General features: G+C 35.8%; 1 protein-coding gene across 1 annotated transcript; it reads right to left on the bottom strand.

The window, feature by feature from the left end:
- Positions 1–5,231: 5,231 nt before the first annotated feature.
- On the bottom strand, positions 5,232–5,717 carry LOC127094923 (uncharacterized mitochondrial protein AtMg00240-like). The gene has a single exon (XM_051033682.1). It carries the CDS (start codon positions 5,715–5,717, stop codon positions 5,232–5,234), a length of 486 nt encoding a protein of 161 aa, XP_050889639.1.
- Between the last annotated feature and the right edge of the window lie 19,783 nt (positions 5,718–25,500).

Here is a 25,500-nt window from a genome sequence, read left to right as displayed (position 1 = left end):
CAAGCTAGCAAGATGGTTCATGGTGGTTGACCAGAGAAAGTCAACTAGTCAAAACTGAGGTTCCCTAGACCCCATCTCCTACAATTTTTGTTATATGAAAATGATTCCAAGATAAACGTTACTAAAAATGACATTCCAAACAAATTTTATGTTGAAGTCAATATCTAATTTTTCTTTTAAATTTTATGGTGAAAGATTATAGGCCATTTTGTCTTAACCCTAGTTAGGAGGTCAACTTCCCAAGACCATAACTTGCTCAGTTTTTTATGAGATGAAATCCATTCAAATTCCATTATCAAACTCAAGATGTATAATTCAAATTTGATGTTCGGAGGAAGTTCAAATTCAACTTGCAAATGCATGTGCTAAGAGGAAACATTATAGGTCACTTTGGACCACTACCATTGAACAAGTGATTTTCCCCAACTTCTAAAATGCATAACTCCTATATGAAAAATCCAAATGAGGTCAAATTGGTGAAAAGTTTTAATAGGTTTGAAATAGATACAAATTTGATGAAGGGAATTTTTTCCATTTGAAGTTCATAGCAAAAGTTATTCAAGGTGGAAGAAGTGAACATTTGACTTGGTACTTAGAAAATTTTCAAATATGTTTGATTTTCCAAACTTCTACCTCAATTGCATTGTGCACGCCCATGCTAACTCATGAAGAAACTTTCTATTTTTGAACATTTGAAAGAAAGTGTGTGGAAATCAATTGCATTAGCGATAAATAGGAGTGCATTATGATCAGAACTCCATCAATACCTTGCCCAAGCTTTGCCAGACCAATCCAAACCCTCCATTCCATAGAATTTCTGAAGATTTCTTTTGAAATCGAGCTTGAACTTCATCTTCTGTTTGGAAGTTCAAACTCCATAAATTCACTTCCCTTTTCATCTCAATTGGCTTCTGCAAGCAAGAGGAAGAGAAAGCAAGCAAATCCATATCAAGATCAAGTGAATTTGAAGCAACTCGGCGGTGATTTTTTAGAAACTTCATTTCTTCGATTCTCTCTCAATTCTTCACCATTCTTTATGATTTTTGGTTGTCTAAAGTCCTACCAATGTAGGCAACAAGATTGAGTTGCTTTGAGGTCAAATCGAAGTAACTCAGTTCATGATCCTTAAAATTCAAATCCCTGTATCTTTCTATATACTTGGAATTGGAGAAAATTGAGGCCAATTCGAGCTCCTGAGAATTTTTCTTTGAATCCATGTCCTTGTTTTTTATTTTAGTGATGGTTGATGGTGGACCAGTCCGGTGAGGTCCGCCGGAGAAGAAGACCGGAGCCCTAGCTCCGGTGGTGTGTTGTCACGCCTCTCAACCATCAAATATGTTTAAATTGTTTTAATCATGACCTTTGGTTTTAATTACCAATGTTGCAACGCGTTGACTAGGGTGTACCATGGATGACACACGCGTGGCCATCAGAGCTGCCACCTCAATTAATGAGGGAGATCTGATGACCCTTGTTTTTTTGTATTTTCTGATTTTTCATTTAATCCATTTATTTTAATTAATTCATAATAATTTCATTTTTAATCCAAAAAATATGGGATTTTCACCAAAAATATTTAAATATTTTCCTCTTCCATTTTATGAATTAAAATTATTTTTTGGATTAATTTTGATATTTTTCATGAATTAATTGTTTTTGTGCATATTTTTAATTGTTTAAAAATACTTCTGAGTTTTCAAAAATCATGAAATTTTTTGTCTAAGGTCCTTTGACCTTGTTTGACCTAGAATAAATCTCTTGGCCGTTTATTTGGTATTTTGAAGAGATTTTAGGTTTTGACCAAATTAAATTGAATTTAAATGCATTTTTAATTTGATTTTTAATTGATTAATTGTGCAAAAATTATGTTGAGCCATTTTTATTGACATGTGATGTTTGACTATGTGTTTGGGTCTTGGTCAAGGTTGAATTGATTTTTGTTTAGTTAAAATCATTGGATTTAGGGGATTGATGAAATGTACATTTCATCTCCCAAAATGAATGAATGATTTTAATCTGATAAAATTCCTCCCATGACCAATTTGTGTTTCTCTCATCTCCCCCCCCCCCCCTCTTCATCTCCAATCCCATTCTTTCCCATCCATTTGACCAATGAAATCTCAAAAATCCTAAGGCTAATTGGTTCATCAATAACCTTGTGTTAGATGAACCAATACAAGTATGGATGAGATAGGTCCACCCTTTGATCTTTTTTTTCTTTTAGTGTGTGGTATTTTTTAGGAGTTTGATTCATTATACCAAATCTCTAACATGCATTAGCACCTAAATTTGTATTGTCCGGCCTCAGATAGTTGTGAATTCTACATAAGTCCAATTACGATTGCTTAACATAGAGCTAAATTTGACCCTAAAGGTATAGCATTCTAGTAAGTGAGATTGTAAGTCTCCCATCTTTCATGATATTTTGTGGAAACTTGACCTTTTTTCCTTCCTTTGGAAGATGTCTTGGTTCAAGGATTCATGCTTGTGAATAGATGGTTGACTGTTCTCCAAAGAATGACTTAATCAATTAAAAAGCAAAACTCCACTAACATCTAATTAACTTTGACTAACACTAACTATTATTAACTTTACTTTACTTTCAAGTCATTTACTTTATGCAAGTTAATTTCAAGTCACTTACCATTCATTGTCATTTTTACATATAATTTAACTTGTTTATGTTTATGCCATTTTCACTTTGCTCATTTGAGCCGTATATTGTAATTGTATATATATTTTCTTGGGTATTTTGTTTGTGTTTATGGTCTTAGGACCTTAAGATACCTAATAAACAACAAAAAACCCTAAAAAATGTTTGTGTGGACTGTTGGGTTTGATATGAACTTTTGGACTTATGATTAGGCAACATTCCATATGTAAAAGGACTTGGCCAAAGCCAACATTTCTGAGACCAAACATTGTGATTTGAGCTTTCATCTGATGCAAGTATTGGGATCCACTTGAGTTCATCTATTACATGGTCTTGATACAACTGTTATTCTAATCTTGTGTCTAATGCTTTATTTTGAGTTAATCAAGGAGTATTTCATCTGATACATAAGAAGACAAAGAAGACTGCTAGCTATGGAATTTCTTGCTTGGATGTAGTCATCTTTATTTGATGTCTTTCTCTTCATATTTCTAATTGCTTGTGGATATTTTCTTGATTCAAAGTCCAAAAGAAAAGTGGGTTTTCTATATGACATTCTTATCTGTTGGATTGCATCTTATTGGTCGGATCTTTTCAACTCTTAACTTTTAATTTTATGCTTAAGATTAGTCTCTTCATCTCCTCCCACTTCTTAAATTTCAAATCTCTCCCCCTTTTTAAAAACTTTCTTTGCTTGTGATTTCAAACTTAGACCCTATTTAATGTAGAAACTTTGGCCTTATGCCATTGAATTTTTGAACTTCTTTTTCTTAAATCAAACTTGTAAATAAATCTAATCATATTGACTTAAAATTTCAAAAGACAAAAAGAACTAATAACCTCAGTCAAACTTTTGGGCCTTTTGTGCCTTTCTCATTAACCTTTTGTTAAAAGCAATTCACTCATTTTGAAATTGTTACCACGAACTACGAGGTTTTGATCCCTCATTTTTATGTTGGTACGTTGGCACAAGTCCGAAGGTCTTGTCAAACACAAAAATATAATCAATAAATTCTTTTCTCATCCCCACACTCTATTTTTCTCAAACATATTTTATACCAAAAACACATACACGCATGAAAAAGGGCTCCCTAGGAGTACCTAGGACACTTTGGGTGCTAACACCTTCCCTCTGTGTAACCAACCCCCTTACCTGAAATCTCTAGCATTTTATTAGTTTTGATTTGAAAACTTCTTATCTTTGGGTTTTGTTCGTACTTTTCCCTTTTCCTTTGAAAACAATAAAAGCGCGGTGGCGACTCTGGTTTTATTGATGTCAAGCTTATCTATAGCTTGATAATCATGAATTTACTGCTACAACATCATACAAAATACATCTAACGGAAGTTGCACTCACATACTCCCTCTTTTTGATGATGGCAAAACTTGAGATGACGTGTTTGTAATGAAAAGCTCCCCTTGAATGTATGCACCCTACAATTTCATTCATCTCTTTATCCTGCTTATCCCTCTTTGACAACATAAAAAAGAAACGAAGCAATCCATAAGAAGAATCTAAAATCATGCATAAACCAATAACACTCACATATAATAATTTGCATATTAAAAAGAAATACTTAAACATAAATACAAGACAATAATGCAACAATAGAACATAATTGTCACAATTTTTGTCGCAAAATAACAACACAATCATGAAGATTGAAGGATACAAAGTGAACACAAAATACTTGACATGCTACAAAAGTGACACGATTACATGACATATGCCTTTGGTGCTCCCGAAATGCTACACACACGTGTGTTCTAGCAAGGCGATAAATAAAGTACCACCATATAAACCAAAAACAGAGATGAAAACATAATAATTACACACAATATATTGTTAACAATGTAACCTGTTCAATTATAAATCATGAGAAAAATAGATAACAAACCGATGTACCAATTACTATATTTAAAGGAAACAGAAGATAGCATAACGTTACTATAAGCATATAAATTGACATACATCAATTAAACATTGTTGGAAGTGATCATACATGAACTATTTTATACGTCAAGAACATAAATTATATGGACCATAAACAACATGCAAAAAGAAAAAGCTTACACACAAAAACGGAAAATGAAACGATAGTACCTTGCTTGTGACATGATGAGAAATGCACGCTTATGAAGTATGCTTGTAAAGAAATGTTAGATAGACAAGACATATTCATAGTGCATTAACCTAAAATTTAGGCAAGTGTTGAGATGTCAAGAATTCCTTTTCCAGTTGAATGTGAAAGAAGGGTTTGGTCGCTAGTGGTTTTGTAAATATATCGACAAGTTGATTTTTACTATCAACATGCTCAAAAATGACGTCACCTTTTTCAACATGATCGCGTAGGAAGTGATGACGAATCTCAATATGCTTAGTACGAGAATGTAGCACCGGGTTCTTAGTTAGGTTAATGGCACTAGTGTTGTCGCACAAAATCAGAATACAACTTAATTTTATATAAAAGTTAAGTAATTATTGTTTAAGCCACAAAATTTGAGCACAACAACTACCGGCCGCTATGTATTCCACCTCGACAGTTGACAATGCAACCGAAACTTGTTTCTTGCTATGCTAACTAACTAAGGAATTTGAATATATGTGACAAGTCCCACTAGTGCTTTTCCTATCCGGCTTACAACCGAAAAAATCGTAATCGATGTAACCAACTAAGCTACACTCACTCCCTTTGGAATACCAAAGCCCATAATTCGAAGTACCATAAAGATACCTAAAAATACATTTGACGACTTTGAGATGATATTCCTTAGGGGCCGATTGATATTGAGCATACATATAGACACTAAACATGATATCTGGCCTAGATGTAGTGAGATATAGAAGATAACCTATCATACCTCTATATTTCTTCACTTCCACATCGTTACCATTTTTGTTCCTTTCCAAGTTACCGTTCATAGCCATCGGAGTTTCAATCGACTTTGCATCAACCATGCCAAATCTCTTTAGCAAGTGCTTGCAATACTTGGCTTGACAAACAAATGTGTCTTCATTTAGTTGCTTGATTTGAAGACCTAGGAAGTAAGTTAGCTCTCCCATAAGGCTCATTTCAAACTCTCCCTATATAAGCTTAGAAAATTATTTGCCAAGTTGCATATTAGTAGATCCAAAAATAATGTCATCAACATATGCTTGTACAAGAAGAGTATTATTTCCATGGCGCTTAATAAAAAGAGTAGTGTCAATCCTTCCCCTTAAGTACCCTTGATTAATCAAAAACTTGCTAGTCGCTCATACCAACCCCTAGGTGCTTGTTTGAGACCATTTCAAAGTGCGTTTTAATTTGAAAACATACTCATGATTTTCAAAGTCGGGAGGTTGAGCAACATACACCTCTTCATTAATGTAACCATTTAGAAATGCATTTTTCACATCCATTTGAAATAATTTGAAATTCTTAGAGCAAGCAGAGGGAGATCGGAGCATAAGTCTCCTCATAGTCAATACCCTTCTCTCGGTTATACCCTTGAGCGGCTAATAGAGCTTAATTTTGGGTTATTACTCCATCTTCGTCAAGCTTGTTCATAAAAACCCATCTTGTGCCTATTACTTGATGATGTTTTGGATGTGGGACAAAATGTTATTCCTTTTAAATTGATTTAGTTCATCTTGCATTGCCATGAGCAAATGCTCATCAAGTAATGCATCTTTAGCATTTTTAGGCTCAATCTGTGACACAAAAGCGAAATGATAACAAAAATTACTTATCTTAGAGCGTATTGTCACACCTCTTGTGATATCTCCAAGAATATCATCAATAGGGTGATCTCTGGATATTCTCCAAGTCAAAGGAAGGTTGTCTACTGCATCCGGACTCTCCTCCTTTTCCTCTTCGTGATCATCATCTTCTAATTTCCCATTTTCATCCGTTTGAGGTTGATCAATCCCTTCATAAGCTTCATTGAGAATTTCATATGAAGACACACCTATATCATGAAAAGACATACCTTTTCCAACATTTTTTGGAAAAGACTCATCAAAAGAAACATGAACGGACTCTTCAATAATAATTACCCTCTTGTTATAGATGCTATATGCCTTACTAGATTGTGAGTATCCGAGGAAGAGACCCTCGTCGGCTTTAGCATCGAATTTACCTAGATTGTCCTTTCCATTGTTCAAAATAAAACATTTATATCCAAAGACATGAAGGTGAGAAACATTAGGTTTTCTACCTCTAAGTAATTCATATGGATTTTTGTTTAGAATAGGACGTATCAAAATCCTATTCAAAAGATAACACACCATGTAATAGCATCAACCCAGAAGTAATTTGGCAAATTACCTTCATTAAGCATCGTCCTTGCTAACTCCTCTAAAACTCGGGTTTTCCGCTCCATGACCCCATTTTGTCGTGGACTTCTAGGAGCCGAGAAGTTATGATCAACACCATGCTTCTCACAATACTTTTCAAAGAGAAGATTTTCAAACTCTCCTCCGTGATGACTTCGAATGGAAACAATTTTCAAAATTATTTTACTTTGGAACAATCTAGCAAATTGTTTGAAAGTCACGTAGGTCTCAATTTTACTAGACAAAAACATAACCCAACAAAATCTAGAACATTCATCAACTATAACAAAGTCATAATAGTTTCCACCTAAGCTTTTTGTCCTAAAAGGACCAAAGAGGTCCATATGAAGAAGTTTGAGAGGTCTAGATTTTGAATCAACATTTTTTGATTTAAAAGAGACCTTCGTTTACTTCCCCATTTTAAATGCTTCACATATGTGGTCTTTTGTGAACTTCATTTTAGGAAGACCAATAACTATATCCTTTGAGGTTACCTTGTTTAGTAAGTCAAAGTTAATATTAGTTAAGCGCCTATGCCATAACCAAGAGTTTTCATTTATGGTAGCAAGGCACTTAATACCAACCAAGAAAACATCATCTAAATTTAGCATATAAGTATTATTGACTCTCAAGCCCTTAAACAAATAATCCTTCTTCTTCTTATGCTCAAATAAACAAGAAGTATTAGTGAAAGTAACTTTAAAACCCTTTTCAAAAAGTTGGCTAATTATAAGAAGGTTATGTTTAAGATCATCAATAAACATTACATCAAAGATAATAGTATATGAAGGATTACCTACACTACATTTTCCAAGAATAGTTCCTTTGTTGTTATCTCCATAAGTGACGAATCCTTTTTTCTTTGGCACAAAATCAATGAAAAGCGATATGTCACCTGTCATATGCCTTGAACATCCACTATCAAGATACCACATCTTTTCGGTAGATTCAAGACATTCAACCTGTAGAATTAAATAAATGAAATAGGTACCCAATTTTCATTGGATCCTTGGAAGTGAGTGAAATCAAGGTTGCATTTAGGCAACCATTAAGAGACTCTTTTAAGAACTAACATCTTCCTAAATTTTTACTTCCCTTTTTATAACAATAATGACAAGATATATTACGATGCATTATGATTTTAGCATTTGAATCCTTTTTTAAATTATTATGATTTTTGTATGAATGGTTCAAAGATATTTTATACTTAAAAGGATCAATAGAAAATGCACTTTTAGGTTGTAAAGCTTTGTCTAATTTGACTTGAAGAGCATTTATCTCTTTTTGTCAATTATGACAAAATTCACAACCAAACCTAGAAGGTTTTTCACTCATATTCTTGTCACTTTAAATATCTATCATAGATCTCTTAATAACTTCCCACTTCCTTTCGGATTATAATACTTTAGCTTCTAATTGCAAAAAATATTTTTTCACGAGAATCTAATTTCTTAGAAGCATTTAATGTTTCTCTATGAAGATTATCAAAAGCGTCTTGCTTGCTGAGAATGTGATAAATCACTATTAAGCTCAAGGTTAGAAGTAATTACTTGTTTCTTCTTCCTTCCATTTTCCATGAGACAAATTTGGGTTGATTCTACACTTGAAGTGGAGCTTTCATCGCTTGAGGAGTCACTTGCACTTTCACAAGCTACATAAGCTCTTCTAGGTTTATTAGTCTTCTTGTGATGCCATTTTTATTTGTCTTTCTTAATCATGGGGTATTCCGGTCTATAGTGACCAATTTCACCATAATTATAACCAGAGCTCTTAAATTTACCTTTCTTATTCTCAATCTTTTAAAGACTTTGACTCCCTTTTAAATTTGGCTAGGTTTCTTCAGAATGCTTGACTTTGTTCTTCCGAATATACCTTTGGTATCTCTTGACAAATATCCCAACATCATCATCATTGGAGTTCTTGTCATCCCTTTCTTCACACTCACTATGCTCCTTCTTTGAGGACTTGAAACTAGAAGTATTTAGAGGAATGGACTTCTTCTCTTCCACCTTGTCTTTACCTTTGTCTTTCTTCATCTTCTTTTCATACTCATTTTCATGTTTTTCCAAGCAAGTGAATTCTTTCTCATGTTCTTACAATTTACCAAACAAAGTAGTAAGATCAAGTGCTTTAAGATCATTCATTTCTTTGATCGCAGTGACCTTGGGTTTCCATTCCCTATTAAGACATCTTAAAACCTTGTTAGTAGCAATATCATTGGAGATAGGATTACATAGAGCATTTAATATATTAATAAGATGTGTGAATCTCTTTTGCATGTCAGTAATGGTTCCACCATGCTTCATACGAAAGAGTTCAAACTCTTGGTTTAATATGTTAATCCTAGCTTGTTTGGCCTCATTACTTCCCTCATGGGCAACTTCTAACGTGTCCCGCATAGCTTTGGCGGTTTCACAATGAGAGACACGATAATACTCATCAACACCTAAAGCGGATATGAGAATATTTTATGCTTCCCAATCATGAGACCATAACTTCTTATCATTATCATTCCATTTATTTTCCAGTTTTGCTACGATGACGCCTTTGCCATTGGTCATTGTAATTTCATTAGGATCATTGATGATGACATCCCATACACCCTTATCAACGGAGTTGATATGGATACACATACAAGCTTTCCAATAGCCATAATTTTCGTCGATGAAAATAGGTGCTCTATTATACGCCCCTTTAGGTTCGGTAGCCATTATCTAATAAGCAAATCTTAAGACCAGAAACAAATGGAGCTATGATACCACTTGTTAGACGATAGGCAAATCTTAGGAAAATTTATGGCGCGGAAGCAAGTTTCAAATATTTCCCGGATCCAAAGTCGTCTAACCAAACATATTATTGAAAAGCCCAGATATACGTAAGAGTATTAATAGTATAATAATGATCCACAAGTTGATTAATTAATACTTCAAACACTAAATTGAATACTCTACTATAGTAACGGTCTATCCCCAATGATACCCACACACAAAAACTAAGTCAAACAATTTGTTGAACCCAAGATTTGTCAACATAATCCACTATTTCACACTACTCCCTTACCGACACACCTAGTCTCAAGGCTTTCACTCAATCGGATCTGAATTGTACAATCTTGTCCAAAACCTTCAAACCTTAAAGATCTTGAAGGAAACCCCCACCTCGAGTTTCTTATTTGAATTCCTCAAAGATCACAACCCAATATTCTCGGTACAATAAACCTAATTGGATATTATCAACCCTAATCTAGATGGAACCCAATCAAAAAATGATTATGTGTAGTTTGATTGTATGTATGCATAGATTGAATTGAAGATTATGAGATGCTTTGAAATCTTGGATTCATGTAGGTTTTACTCACTTTAGAAACCTTACTAGAGAATGATGCATATATGAAGTACTTATATGCATGAGTTATTTAGGGAAAAAGGAAATGCAAAGGACTTGACAAAAATATGAAAATTTGAAAAAAATACATTGGATAGATCGACCTATAAAGGTTATGTGTAGACCTGTTCGATGTATAGGTCCACCTGTCCAAAGTCATGTGTTGACCTATGACTGTTATGTGCTCCTTATGTGTCGACCTGAAGACTCGACATATGAAACATAAGCCACATGCTTTAATACAGCAACATACATGTCGACCTATAGCCAGGAATTTTTTTCCATAGGTTGACCTGTAGTTCTATGTGTCGACGTATAGCCATAAAAAAATTCAATAGGTCGACTTGTAGTTACATGTGTTGACCTGTACTATTATTTTTTGCAAAAATTGATTTTTCATGCATGTTTGATGCACGAGACCTTTTCCACATTGTTTCCAAATAGTTTTATGCTTCCTAATGATAAGATGTGCATAAAGGTTCAGAGGATACCATCCAATATACATTCACATCATACAAAACACATCTAACGAAAGTTATATCCACACTTGTGACTGCCATGTTATTGGTTATTAAGGAGCAACCGTCATTAATTTTGGATTTTTCATGATCCCTTCGATACTTCAAATGTGTGTGAAGGAGAGTATGTGGTTGATCCCCAGATGGGATGTTTTCTCTTGCAATTGAATGTATAGCTAGATTAACTGAACACTTTTACCCTGCCCCTGGTTAAGTGTAAGGGTTCTTAGTCCCAAAAGAAACACCAACTTCTAGGCTCAAAGTGGTTGATTAGGGACTAACTCCTTATCTCTTTAGTGTTTGGGAATTTGAAACAATGCCTTACATCATTAACAGAGTTTTTTTTGAAAGCATATCGTTAGCAATTTTGGATATTTCATTTTTCATCATTCACCCTCCAATCTTTGCTAAAATAACAGTTTGATAAAGAGAAATGAAATGGAGAAATACTTATTTGTTTTTTGTTTTTTTTTTTTGCGATAAATGAGAAAAGATGAGTGAATAAGAAAGGATGAATACAAAACATGCATGCTCATTTCATTAATATTACCATTAAAAACAATAATGTTTAAAGCAAATAACACTTGACAAACAAGAAAGATTGCAAAAATGCAAAATAATGAAATGGCCTAATGATCGCCAATATTGAGGAACTTCTCTCGTGCTTGATTCACTGTTGGGGTAACCTTTTTCCTACCCAAAGGGTGATGTCATCATACTCATCAAGATCAGTATGATGGTCCCCAAAGTTTTCTCTGTTAGCTTTTTCATCGAATGCAACCTTTTCGGTTTATCTCCTGGTTTTTCTTTACTTCCACTTGCGTGAGTGGTGGCATTGTAATTCCAAGACGCTGTCTCAGTGTTCTTGTAGGGAAATAATTACATCTCATATGTCACTTGTATTATGTTTTCTTTGTGGTACATGATCCTAAGTGGTTAAAGAGGTCCTTGGGTCATCTCCTTACCAGGCTTCTAGATCAAACCATTCATATTTGGGTATTTTGTCTTGAGAGTCTTTGGGCTTGCGCTAATAAACTTTTGCAATTTGTTCTAAAATCTGTTGCACTCTTTAACAACATGCCATACCGTTCTAGTACGGTACCCAACACTCAACATTTGAGTTGTCTTATTTATATACTAGGCTTTGGCAATTGATCAAATCTTGAACTCTTCCCTTGAGTGCCCTATAATTCTCAATAGAGTGCCACATTGATTCACCATGATATTCACATTTGACGTTGGGGTCATACCCTGGTGGGAATGGTAGTGGCAAAGGTTCAAGAGATGTGGGCACCACCAATGAACTCTAAATCAAATATGGCAGTAGTCGACCATGCAATATAGGAATGTGGTCAAGGGTAGCGTGTGGACATGCAAGGTAGTCGACCATGCAAACACTCGCTCACAAGAGAGCGAGTTAGAACAACTGATAGACGAAGTCGATCGTTACATTAGAATAAGATGCCGAATCAGAAGATACCATTTAAAATACAACCTTCATGATCCTAACATACCTGAACCAAATATGGCTGCCCCTGCTAACCATACTTTGAGAAGCTATGCTGCCCCATCTCAGGACGAACCACACAACATCATTGATGCCCCTGCCATCGACCGAAATAATTTCGAGCTAAAACCTTCAGTGTTACAAGTTGTACATCAAAACCAATTCTTTGGTAGCCCTACAAACGACCTGAATCTCCATTTGTCAGTATTCGTGCAATATGCAGATATAGTAAAAGCTAATGGTGTTAATCCTGAAGCAATACGATTACGTCTTTTTCCCTTTTCTTTAAGAGACAGAGCTAGAGCTTGGCTCCAGTCGTTACCGTCCAATTCCATAACTACATGGGACGAATTAAATAAGGTCTTCTTAGCTAGATATTTCCCACATAGTAAAACAGCTATGCTAAGAAGCCAAATCAACGGATTTAGGCAAAAAGACGACGAATCACTTTTTGAAGCATGAAAGAGATATAAGGATTTTCCCGTATCATGGGCTTGAACCATGGCTTATTATCCACATCTTCTATGGTGGTCTCTCCTATAACACCAAATTAAACCTAGACACTGCAGTTGGCGGTGCTATAATGCATAAACCATATGAAGAGGCTTATCAACTTATTGAAAATATGGCACAAAATCACTACCAATGGGGAGGAGAGCGCACTTCTATAGAGAAACCTCAACCAAAAGGAGGTGTGTACGAAGGCAGTGGCATAGATCACATTAATGCTAAGGTAGACGCCCTGACTCAAAAGATTGAAAGTTTGACCATAACTCCTGCGGCCACCATGGATGTCGTAGCCCCAAGCTACGACTTATGTGGAGTACCTGGACACATGTTTCCGAATGCCAATTACTAGCATGCATCACACCTGACCAGTTAAACTATGCTCAAGGAAACCCGTACTCTAATACTTATAATCCGGGTTGGAAAAACCATCCCAACTTCTTTTATAAGAATAACAACGCCTTGTATGCTCCAAATCAACCACCTCATGGTTACCAGAAGCCAGCTCAGAGTGCACCTCAAGCGCCTCGAAAATCTAATCTTGAGTTAATGATGGTAAACTTTGTTATTTCTCAAACGCAACAAAATAAGGAGTTTATGAACCAAAACGTCCATACCTCAGAATTAGTGAAACAATTAGCAACTAAAGTAGATGCTTTGACTACTCATAACAAAATGTTGGAAACTCAAATTTCTCAAGTAGCCCAGCAACAAGCAACTGCTGCAGTTCCAGCTGGAACTTCGTCAACCTCAACCTAACCCGAAAGGTCAAGCTAATGCTATCACATTGCGAAGTGGGACGGAGTTAGACAGACCCGTTGACCCCAAAACACAAATTCCGCCGATGGCTCTGAAAAATGACCAACCTGATAAACCAGAGGAAAAAGATGAAATCAAATTTGTAGTTGAGAAGGTGAAACCATACGTGTCTCCACCATCATATAAACCACAAATCCCTTATCCTCAAAGACTAGATAAGTCCAAAACCGAAGGACAATTCAGGAAGTTCGTTGAACTCTTGAAACAACTTCATATTACCATCCCTTTCACCAAAGTTATTACACAGATGTCCTCATATGCCAAGTTCCTAAAAGAATCTTATCTAACAAGAAGAAACTTGAGGATGATGAGATGGTGACACTTAATGCAGAGTGTAGTGCTATCATTCAGAATAACATGCCATCTAAACTAAAAGATCCTGGTAGTTTTTCCATACCCTGTGTGATAGGGAAATTTGTATTAGACAAAGCCCTCTACGACTTAGGAGCTAGTATGAGTTTGATGCCCCTTTCCATCTGTGGAAGACTCAAATTGGGAGAGTTAAGACCAAGGAGAATGTCTCTCCAACTAGCAGATCGTTCTGTTAACTATCCCATATGAATGCTAGAGAACATTCTCGTCCAAGTCGGTCAATTCTTTATCCCTGCTGATTTCATAATAATGGACATCAAATAAGATTCTAACATCCCAATTATCTTAGGAAGACCCTTCCTAGAAACTGCTGGTGCATTATAGATGTCAAACGAGGAAAAGTGACTTTCGAAATGGGAGAGGAGAAAATTGAATTCATTTTATCGCAATTTCTAAAAGCACCTGCCATAGACGACACATGTTGTTTCATGGACATCATTGATGAGTGTATAAAAGAAATAAAAATGGAACCATCCGAGGATACTGAAATCCTAAAAATCCCAGCACCACCCATTCTTGAGGATGACCAATGGAAAGAACCATCTGAATATGACAGTCTAAGGGAATGTCTAGCATTAACTCCAAATCATATGCCATACCTAAAGAAACCCTCTATAGAATTTAAAACACTACCGAAAAAATGAGATATGAATTCCTGGACACAGAGCTTGAGCAACCAATTATAGTCAACGCCGATTTAGGAAAAATAGAAACTGAAAAACTATTACATGTCTTAAGGAAATACCCTAATGCCTTAGGCTATAACATCTCAGACTTAAAAGGAATTAGTCCCTCTATGTGCATGCATCACATTATGCTGGAGGAAGACTCGAAAACCTCTAGAGAACACCAGAGGCGACTAAACCCGATTATGAGTGATGTAGTAAGAAGAGAATTTTTAAAGTTATTAGAGGCAGGTATTATATATCCCATATCTAACAATAAATGGGTCAGCCCAATACACGTAGTACCCAAGAAAAGTGGTGTTACGATTGTCAATAACGAAAAGGGCGAGACTATAGCTAAATGTGTAGTAATTGGATGGAGGATGTGCATTGATTACAGAAAATTAAATAAATCCACTCGCAAAGATCACTTCCCTTTACCTTTTATCGACCAAATGCTGGGACGATTAGCTAAGCATTCTCATTTTTGCTATCTGGACGGTTACTCAGGATTCTTTCAAATTTCCATCCATCCTGATGACCAAGAAAAGACCATTTTCAGATGTACTTGTGGTACATTTGCCTATAGACAAATTCCGTTTAGACTTTGTAATGCTCCTGCAACATTTCAAAGGTGCATGATGACAATTTTCGCAGACTACATAGACGACACCATGGAGGTATTTATGGACGATTTTTCCATTTGTGGGCAGAGTTTCAAAGATTGTCTAAAAAACCTAGAAATGGTACTTGATAGATATGTAAAGGTTAATCTCGTGCTAAATTGGGAAAAATGTCATTTCATGGTTAGACAAGGGATAGTACTTGGACACATAGTGTCCGATAAGGGGATTAAAGTCGACAAAGCAAAAATAGAGGTTATAGAAAATCTTCAACCCCTGAAAACTATTAGAGAAATATAAAGCTTCTTAGGACACGCCGGTTTTTACCGACGGTTTATTAAAGATTTCTATAAAATAACAAAACCATTAACCAACTTATTAATGAAAGACGCGGAATTTGTCTTTGACGAAAAATGTCTAGAGGCGTTCGAGTTATTGAAAAACGCCCTAATAACTGCGCCTATCATGCAACCACCTGATTGGAGCAAACCTTTTGAGATAATGTGTGACGCGAGTGATTATGCTGTAGGCACGGTATTAGGACAGAGAACTGTTAAAAAGCTTCACGCGATCTATTACATAAGTAGAACCTTGGACCAAGCACAAATGAATTGCACCACGACTGAAAAGGAGCTCCTAGCCGTCGTTTTCGCGTTAGATAAATTTCGTTCCTACCTGGTAGGAGCTAAAATAATTATCTACACTGATCATGCCGCAATCAGGTATTTATTGAATAAAAAAGACGCCAAACCAAGACTCTTAAGATGGATTCTTATCTTGCAAGAATTCGACTTGGAGATCAAAGACAAGAAGGGAACTGAGAACGTTGTTGCTAACCACCTGTCTAGACTTGAGAATATGAAAATCGAGCAACAACCAATCAACGATAATTTCCCATATGATCGACTTGTAGCTCAAATCGAAAGTAACATAACTGAATACTCTTTAACCTATAATGATGCAGAAACTGATGAGGTTGTGGAGGTTATAATTACTAAAACTATTGTGTCGTGGTACGCTGACTTTGTCAACTACCTAGCAGCCGAAGTACTTCATCAAGAGCTAACTTACCAGCAGAAGAAGAAATTCTTCCACGACTTGAAACACTACTACTGGGATGAGCCCCTTCACTTCAAAAGAGGCGTCGATGGTATTTTCCGTTGCTGCGTCCCAGAGGAGGAAGTCGATAACATCATACATCATTGTCATGCTGCACCCTATGGGGGGGCATGTAAGCACCTCAAAAACTTGCGCAAAAAACTTACAATCTGGCTTCTTCTGTCCTAATCTGTGGAAAGATGTCCAATCCACGGTTATACATTGCGACCTGTGCCAACACATTGGGAACATCTCTAGACGTGATGAGATACCTCTGAAAGGTATCTTAGAAGTAGAAGTTTTTGACGTATAGGGCATTGACTTCATGGGCCCATTCCCATCCTTTTTCGGTAACAAATACATACTCGTCGTCGTAGACTATGTGTTAAAATGGATTGAAGCAATAATTTCACCTACAAATTATTCACGGGTTATGATAAAGCTCTTTAAGAATCAAATCTTTCCCAGATTCGATGTATCGAGACTCGTCATTAGCAATGGAGGCTCCCACTTCATTTCTAAATTCTTCAGGAAATTATTGCTCAAATATGGAGTTAGACACCAAATAGCAACACCCTACCACCCGCAAAATAAGTGGTCAGGTTGAAATTTCTAATATGGAAATTAAACAAATATTAGAAAAGACAGTTGCGACCTCTAGGAAGGATTGGTCCTCCAAGCTTCACAAAGCTCTATGTGCATAACGTACAACCTATAAGATCCCCATAGGAACCACGCCGTTTAAACTAATATATGGTAAGTCTTGCCACATCCCGGTTGAATTAGAGCATAAAACTTATTGGGCCATTACGACCCTAAACATGGATTATGCAACCGTAGGTGAAAAACGAGTCTTAGAAATACATGAACTCCAGGAACCGAGATTGGACGCCTACGAGAATGCCAAAATCTATAAGGAACGAACAAAAAAATGGCAGATAGATGTATCTCAAGGATAGAGTTTAACGATGGGGATTTACTCCTACTATTTAACTCTCGACTACAACTTTTTCTAGGAAAATTACGTTCTAGGTGGTCCGGCCCTTTTGAAGTTACCAAAGTGTTTCAAAATGGAGCTATAGAAATAAAAGGTAAAATTAATGAAGCCTTTGTCGTGAACGGACAACGTCTAAAACACTATCATTATGTTGACAATAAAGATTATTATACTAGTCTAAAGCTAAGCGACCTGTCAGCTCTTTCCACAATTTAATGATTTGTTAATCTGTGTCGAGCTTACGACATTAAATAAAGCGTTGCGTGGGAGGCAACCCACGCTTACTAATTACTAAGTTCCCAATAAGCGGTTTACTTGTTTTGATCAATACTGACTCTTTTCATGTCTCCTTTCAGGCTACTAACTTCATACTAACTTTAGGAAAGGAGAACGTAGATAATATGGTTGTTACTTTTAGAAATGTGGCACAAAGGCAACATTATGCAACTCTTTTTTAGAGAGAGATGACACTGACCAAATATCTTGATGGACATACCATGGCTACCCTAGGTATAGGAGATATCATCAATTTTATGTTCAACTAACTTGGGTGGGAAAGCTTTATTAGGAAGAAATTCTCAACCTACCAAAATTCCTAAGTTCCTTTCTCTATGACTCTAACCAAGGGAGGGGATTCAATAGAGGACAAGTGTCATTTAGGCTTTTTGGGCACTCTTATAATTTTAACCATCGTTAGATGGCGGATCTGTTAGGATTTCCTAATGGACCCGACGTTTTCATAAAAACATAAGATAATGCATCTATGACTTGTGAACTTGACTATTTCTGGACTAGAATTTTTGGAGAAACACGAACTGAACCCGATTCTAAGCACTCCGCCCAAATCCATAACCCAGCTATTCGTTATTTCCATATAATCTTAGCTTACACCATTTTTAGAAAACCAGAAAGCAGTACCATTGTATCTAGAGATGAATTATTCATCATGTTCAATATTTTTCAGTCCAGGCCAGTTAATGTTGCGACCTTCATGCTTGTAAACCTAGATAAGATTGCCCATGTTACTCATGGTCCCATCCTGATTGGTGGATAGGTCACCATGATTGTTGCAGCCTTAGCCCTAAGAACCACACTCTCCTGTCTAACCCCTCTAGGAGGCATCCGACCAATGAACATAACCTTTTGTTTTAATAGAAGACTAATAATAAACCTTTGACCTATGGAGTTCCAACTGTTAATCAGCAATAAGGTAGTTCACCAATTCACCCTGCTCAACATTAACGAACTAGTGTACACGGTTGTAACAACTGGCATTATGATTTAGAAGGCCAGGGTGAGTCACATTCACCTCCTAGAACCCATCATGTTTATGAGTATCATAGTCCTCATCTCTCTGATGCACCTACACGTGTCTCCGCTGCTCGTGCCACTTCTCATAACAACCATAATATGGCATTAGATACCCTTCGAACTGAAGTCGTTGATATAAGAGCTTATGTTACTACCATTCGCCAAGACTTATACGGCTTTATGGATGTAGGTAAAGAAAATTTTGATCACCTTCATCAAGTGGTGTATTCTAGGCGCCCTGCCACCGATCCTACCAATCATCGTAGTGGCTAATCTACAAGTTTTTTTCCGCATTCCTGCCTGACACTGAAGCATTATGGACACTACTTTGCTTAAGTGTGGGGGAGGATACCATATCCTGATTTCTATTTAGGATTTCCTATTTTTTCTCAAGGCTGTTATTTTATGCTTCTTCGTTAATTTTTAATTGTGTTGTGCTATCGACGTAAAACATAGAGAATATTTCCTATCTTATTAATGATATTTTATTTTATATGCATGTATTATTTTATTGGTTCGTCGCATTTTATTGATTGATTAATTTTATTTTTAAGGCTATGTGTTCCATTAAGCAATAATTTATCATTTAGAAGCCTTTTAAAATAATTAATAACCGTCAATTTGCCTTCTTCCTGAGCCATAAAACATAAAACATGTTTCTGAAGCTTGTGGCATTCGCCACAACCCTCATGGTGTTCGCAACATAGCTAAAACGAAATTTTCACATTTAGGGTTTGTGGTGTTACCCACAACCCTATGGTGTTTGCCACAAACCTTAGAAACACAAAAACACGGCTTTTAATGAACAACCCCATGTTTTCCCACTCTTTCAAATTTCAAAATAATAATTCTCCATATTAACTCACTTTAACTCCCCCCACTCACACCCTTCATCTCCAACCTTTCAAACTTCCACTCTCATTCAACCATTTAAAACACCATCACTCAATTACAACCCCATTCTGAAATTATTTTTCACACACACACCATGCCTCCAAGAGTCCAAGCTAGAGCGAAAAGGCCAATGGCAGATTTGTCAAACCTCATCTTCAGTGAAGGTGAAGTTGGAAAATTAAAAAAAAAAAGGTACTTGAAGTTCTACGAACGTTTAGTCACTCCAACAAGGTATGCCGACGAACCTTGTCTACGTAGGTTAGAATTACTCAGTAGTGTGTAATGGATACTAGATAGACTAGATTTAACACACTTTTGTTCCTTAAATGACGTTATCTACGAGAAGCTGACTTTGGAGTTTTTAAGTTCTTTCACTTACTATACGCATATGGTAGATCAATACTCTTCTGGAACAGTAAGGTTTAGAATGTTTAATAGGGATTACGAATTGAGCCAAGACACTCTTGGGGATATGCTGCATTTTCCACATGGGAATGGTATAGCTTATGCATGTCCCTTGGAAGAAGAATGGCAATATGAAGCGTTCTGTTTCTGGGAACAATTGACAGGTGAGAGAACATCTGATTGGGAAGGGCTAAAAGCTTCACATATCCATAACCCGACCATACTCTATCAAGGACACCAAACCCAAAAGAGTCTCTTTAGAAGGTTGGAATAAGGATCTGGTTCTAACATGTTCATATTTGTCTCCCAAAATCAATTCTTCAGAATGTGAAGATCTTTGTTTGTGCTTCCTTAGAGGAGTCTAGGCTTCAACAACTTCTGGTTGAGGAGCTTTAGAGTCTTTTCCCCCCAGCATCTTTGGCTTATGAAGTTTTACCTTCAGATTTTAAATATATAATCTCCAGATCTGCAAATTTCTCAACTAGCTTTGACCTTTCAGAGTTAAGCTTATCATTGAATATGACATGGATTGATTCTTCAACAATTTGTATCTTAATGTTATATACTATATAATCTTTTGAGCATTCAGAGTATCCTAACATGATGCACTTTTGTGCCTTAGAATCAAACTTGCTCAAATTCTCCTTAGTGTTCAACAAAAAATAAGAACATCCAAAAGGATAAAAATATGAAATATTGGGCTTCAGATTCTTCCACAATTCATATGGAGTCTTACCCATAATATGTCTTATAGAGATCTTGTTCTAAATGTAACATGTCATGCTGACTGCCTCTACCCAAAATTGTTTAGCCACATTAGTCTCGTTGATCATGGTTATGGCCATCTCTTGCAGAGTCTTATTCTTCCTCTTTACAACACCATTTTATTATGGAGTTCTAGGGCAGGAGAAATCATGGGAAATGCCATTTGCATAAAAAAATCAAAATATTTGTTTTCAAATTCTCCACCATGATCATTTTTTACTTTCACAATTCTGAGATCTTTCTCATTTTGCACTTGGGAACAAAAGGTAGAAAACACAGAATGTGAGTCATCCTTGTGTCTGAGAAATTTCACCCATGTTCATCTACTGTATTATCAACAATGACTAGTCCATACTTCTTACCATTGACAGAAGCAGTTTTCATTGGTCCAAACAAGTCAATATGCAGAAGTTCCATTAGTTTGGAGGTTGAGACAACATTCTTAGCTTTGAAAGAAGTTTTACAAAACTTGACTTTCTTACATGCTTCACAATGAGCATCTGAAGCAAACTTCAGATTTGAAAGGCCTCTGACTAAATTAATCTTGTTTAGCTGAGAAATCCTCCTTGTGCTAATATGGCTCAATCTTCTATGCCACATCCATTTCTCTTCAGTTTACACATAAGACATTTTACATTTTGATTTTTCAAATCATAAAGTCTTATCTTATTAATGTTGTTATTCCTTTTTCCATTGAAAAGAAATGAGCCATCCTTTTGACTGACAACTTTACTGGACTTTTGGTTGAAAATAATGTCATAACCATTGTCACTTAATTGACTTATGGAAAGAAGATAATGCATTAATCCTTCAAATAAAAGAACATTAGTAATGGAAGGGAGAGAATAGTTACATATTATTCAGGAGTCAATGATATTCCCTTTCTGATCACCTCTGAAATCGATGACGCCTCCTGGCTTAAGTTCCAGGCTTTGGAACATATGCATTATTTCCGTCATGTGTTGTGAGCATCTAGAGTCCAGGTACCATGTCTGGTATCTCAACTCCGTTGCTAAGGATATATACAACATGTATCATCTTATCCTTAGGTATGCACATCTTTCTAGGTCTTTTGAGGTTAGTCTTCCCAGAGTTTTTAAGAAACAATGGTTTTTGTGCAGGATATCTATACATGAATGCATGGTTGAAATGGAACTGAGTTTTTGCTTTAGCCTTAGGTTTTGAAAAAGTTTTACCTTTAGGCATAACTCCATTTTTTTTACCAGAAGGAACAAAATGAGATTGAAAAGTATTTGTTTATCATCTAAGCCATTAAGCTTCTATTCAAGCATTTAGCGAAAAATTTAAGCCATAAATCATTTAAGCCATTTAAGCCATTAAGCATTTGTTTCTTCATCGGAATCATAACCAATACCCCTTGTTCTATTTCTGTTTATGCCATAAATCATTTAAGCCATTAAGCTTCTATTCAAGCATTTAGTGAGAAATTTCTAGAAATATTTATCATATTTCTTTATGATATCACTAGAACCTATAGAGGCTTTTGAAATAATTTTCTTCTCAGGTTTGAGACTCTTGCTTTGAGGCACAAAGTTGTTGTTTTTCAAAATAAAATGTTCTTCACTCAAACTTGAAAATCTTTCTGGAGCTTACAGTTTTCTTCTGATTCAGATACATGAATATTCTTTGGATCCTTGTATTTGTCCAGAAGCATCTGATAATTGTCCAGAACTTCTTATAAACTAGATTCAAGTTCAAAACGAGAAAGTTCAGCAAATACATCTTCAAAATCTGACTCATATTCTGATTCTGAGTGAATCATCTCAGCAGGAGCTTCAGTGTATGCCATTAGAGCCATGTTAACCTGCTCTTCCTTAAATTCATCTTCGAAGGACTCTGAATCATCCCATGTAGCCATTAGACCCTTCTTCTTTCCTCTGTGTTCTTCTTAGATTTATCTTTCTTTAACTTGGGACATTCATTCTTGAAATGGCCTGGATCCTTGCACTCAAAGCACGTGAGTTCTTTTCCAGCTCCAGCTTTCTTGAATCGACCACCTGTCCTTCTTTTTCCTCTGAATTTTCCTTGCCTTTTCTTCCAGAGTTAATTGACACGTCTGGAGAGAAGAGATAATTCATCTTCTTCTTTTGATTCCTTTTCAAAATCTTCATCAATTTCTACTTGAAGAGATTTTTACTTCTCAGGTCTTCCCGAAGACTTCAGAGCAATAAAATTTCTCTTTATCTTGGGCTCATCTTCCTCAATCTCAACCACATGACTTCTTCAAGAACTAACCAGTTCTTCAAGAGAAGTATTATTCATATCCTTTGATAACTTTAGAGCAGTTACCATAGGTCTCCATCTTTTTGGTAGACTTATGATGATCTTCTTAACATGATAAGTAATAGAGTACCCTTTGTATAAAACCTTAAGTCCTGCAACAAGAGTTTGAAACCTTGAGAACAAGTTCTCAATAGTTTCCTCATCCTCCATCTTGAATGCTTCATATTTTTGAATCAAGGCAAGAGCCTTGGTTTCTTTGACTTGTGCGCTCCCTTCGTGAGTCATCCTTAGAGGATCAAATATTGATTTTGTAGTATCTTTGTTGGTGATCTTTTCATACTCAATGCATGAAATAGAATTCATCAAGATGGTTCTTGCTTTGTGATGATTCTTATAATCTTTTTTCTGTTGTTCTATCATCACTCTTCTTTCAACTTTGTTGCCTCATGCATCTACTGGGTGTATATAGCCATCAAATACCACATCCCATAGATCAACATCATGACCTATAAAGAAGCTATAAATTTTATCCTTCCGATAATCAAATCTATCTCCATCAAAAACAGGAGGTTTAACTATATAGTGATCTCTATCATTTGTTTGAGCAACAGGTGGTGGGATATTAGCCATTATGTTTCACACTGGATCTTTATCTGACATTGTCAAGTGTTCGATAATCTTATCAAGACCAGAACCGAAGCTCTGATGCCAATTTAAGGTGGCAAGAAACACAAGAAATGAGGGGTTTGAATTGGGTTTCTAAAAATGAAAGGTTTTTAAAACCAACACAATCAAACAATAACATGAACAAGAAAAATAACAATGTTATGTTTAATTTAGTTCACTGTTAACAAAGCTACCTCTGGTCCATCCGTCAAGGTATTTTTGCCTTCTTAATAAGGACTTAATTTACTATAACCGAAATTGATTATAGACACCACAAAGACAAACCGCATTTGTCTTCTTGAGTCTATCTGACTAAAACCTAGTCACTCAAGGAATACACTCAAATAATTTGAGATTTACACGACTGTATTTACAATACTGCTTATAATAAAGTAGATTAACACAAGTTTAGTACAATGAATTTCTCACACAATAACGAATAAAAGCTCTACGTGTGTTTACAAAAACTATACACAAAAAATATTTACTTCAGCAAAAGCTTTGTGTATGAGCGTGAAATAGCAGCGTGAAAATAACAATGAAAATTGGCAACTTGTCCAATCTTCCAAGTCTTCTTTATATATGAAATTAAAAGATTTGTTAGAGGGTAGAATTGGAATAGAAAATTTGTAGTTGTCTCCTTGTATAACGGTATGCATATATGAGACAAAATGGTACAATAGTACTGTCATTAGCCTACAAAATCAGTATAGTGGAGGTATTGGTGATCTTGTATTGTGTATTATTTTCCTGACGCAAAACCTTTTGATATTATCCTCTAATCTTCATATTCTTCTGAATAAATAATATTGAAGCATGCTTAGAAGGATCAAGATACTAGTTGAGAGAATCTTAGAAGACCCGGTCTTTAGAGTCTTGACATAGTTCCTGTAGCGGGGTTTTCGTTACCTTTAGGTTTATTGACTAAACCAAAAGTAAACATACAATTCGAGTCGTCACCGCACTTTTATTTATCCAAAGGAAAGGTTAAAAAGCGAACAAAAACCAAGTAAGAAGTTTTATCAAATCAAAAACTAATAAAAATGTCAGAGATCTAGGTAAGGGGGTTGGTTATGAAATGGGAAGGTTTTACGCACCCAAAACATCCTTAGTACTCTAAGGGAACCCTTTTTGCAAATATGTGTTGTAGGTTGGTATTTGTGAAAACATGTGCAAAAGATTGGGGGGATGAGAAAAGAATAGATTATATTTACAAGTTTGTTGTTTGAATGGATGAACCCATTGCCTACGTACCATCACAAAGGTAGGATCAAAATCTCGTAGTTCGGGGTAAAAATCACAAAGATTGGTGAATTGACTTGATCAAAAGCCTTAAGGTCTTTTATTATCAAAGGGAGAAAACTCAACCTAAACCAACAATCCACCATGTGAGGAAGGCTTCAACATACTAGTGAGGGGTTAACCCTATAATAAGTATGGAAGACTTATAATCCAATCACTAAGGATGAGGTGAGGTTTACATCAACCACTATGATAACTCAAACCTATGATTAATGTTTATGAAAAGGTTTTAACAAGGGTGGCCATTGGAACCACAAAACAAACTTGAAGTGAGTTGTATTTACAAGTTAAGTGTATTTACAAAATGAAGTCGAAGTTGGATTAAGATTCATTCATAATGAGTATTAATGAAAAGATTTTGAAAAGTCAAAGGCACAAGGCCTAGGTTTCTAGTTTGAAAACAATGTCAAAGTTTGCAAGAAAAGATTTTGGCTTGGGTTAGAGTGGGGAGA

The sequence above is a fragment of the Lathyrus oleraceus genome, chromosome 6, assembly GCF_024323335.1.
Source record: "Lathyrus oleraceus cultivar Zhongwan6 chromosome 6, CAAS_Psat_ZW6_1.0, whole genome shotgun sequence".
NCBI classification, from domain to species: Eukaryota; Viridiplantae; Streptophyta; class Magnoliopsida; order Fabales; family Fabaceae; genus Lathyrus; species Lathyrus oleraceus.
This window is presented reverse-complemented; position numbering and strand designations above follow the sequence as displayed.

Coding starts and splice junctions, on each gene's coding strand:
- LOC127094923 (XM_051033682.1), bottom strand. CDS start 5,717: ATGGGAGAGCTAACTTACTTCCTAGGTCTTCAAATCAAGCAACTAAAT.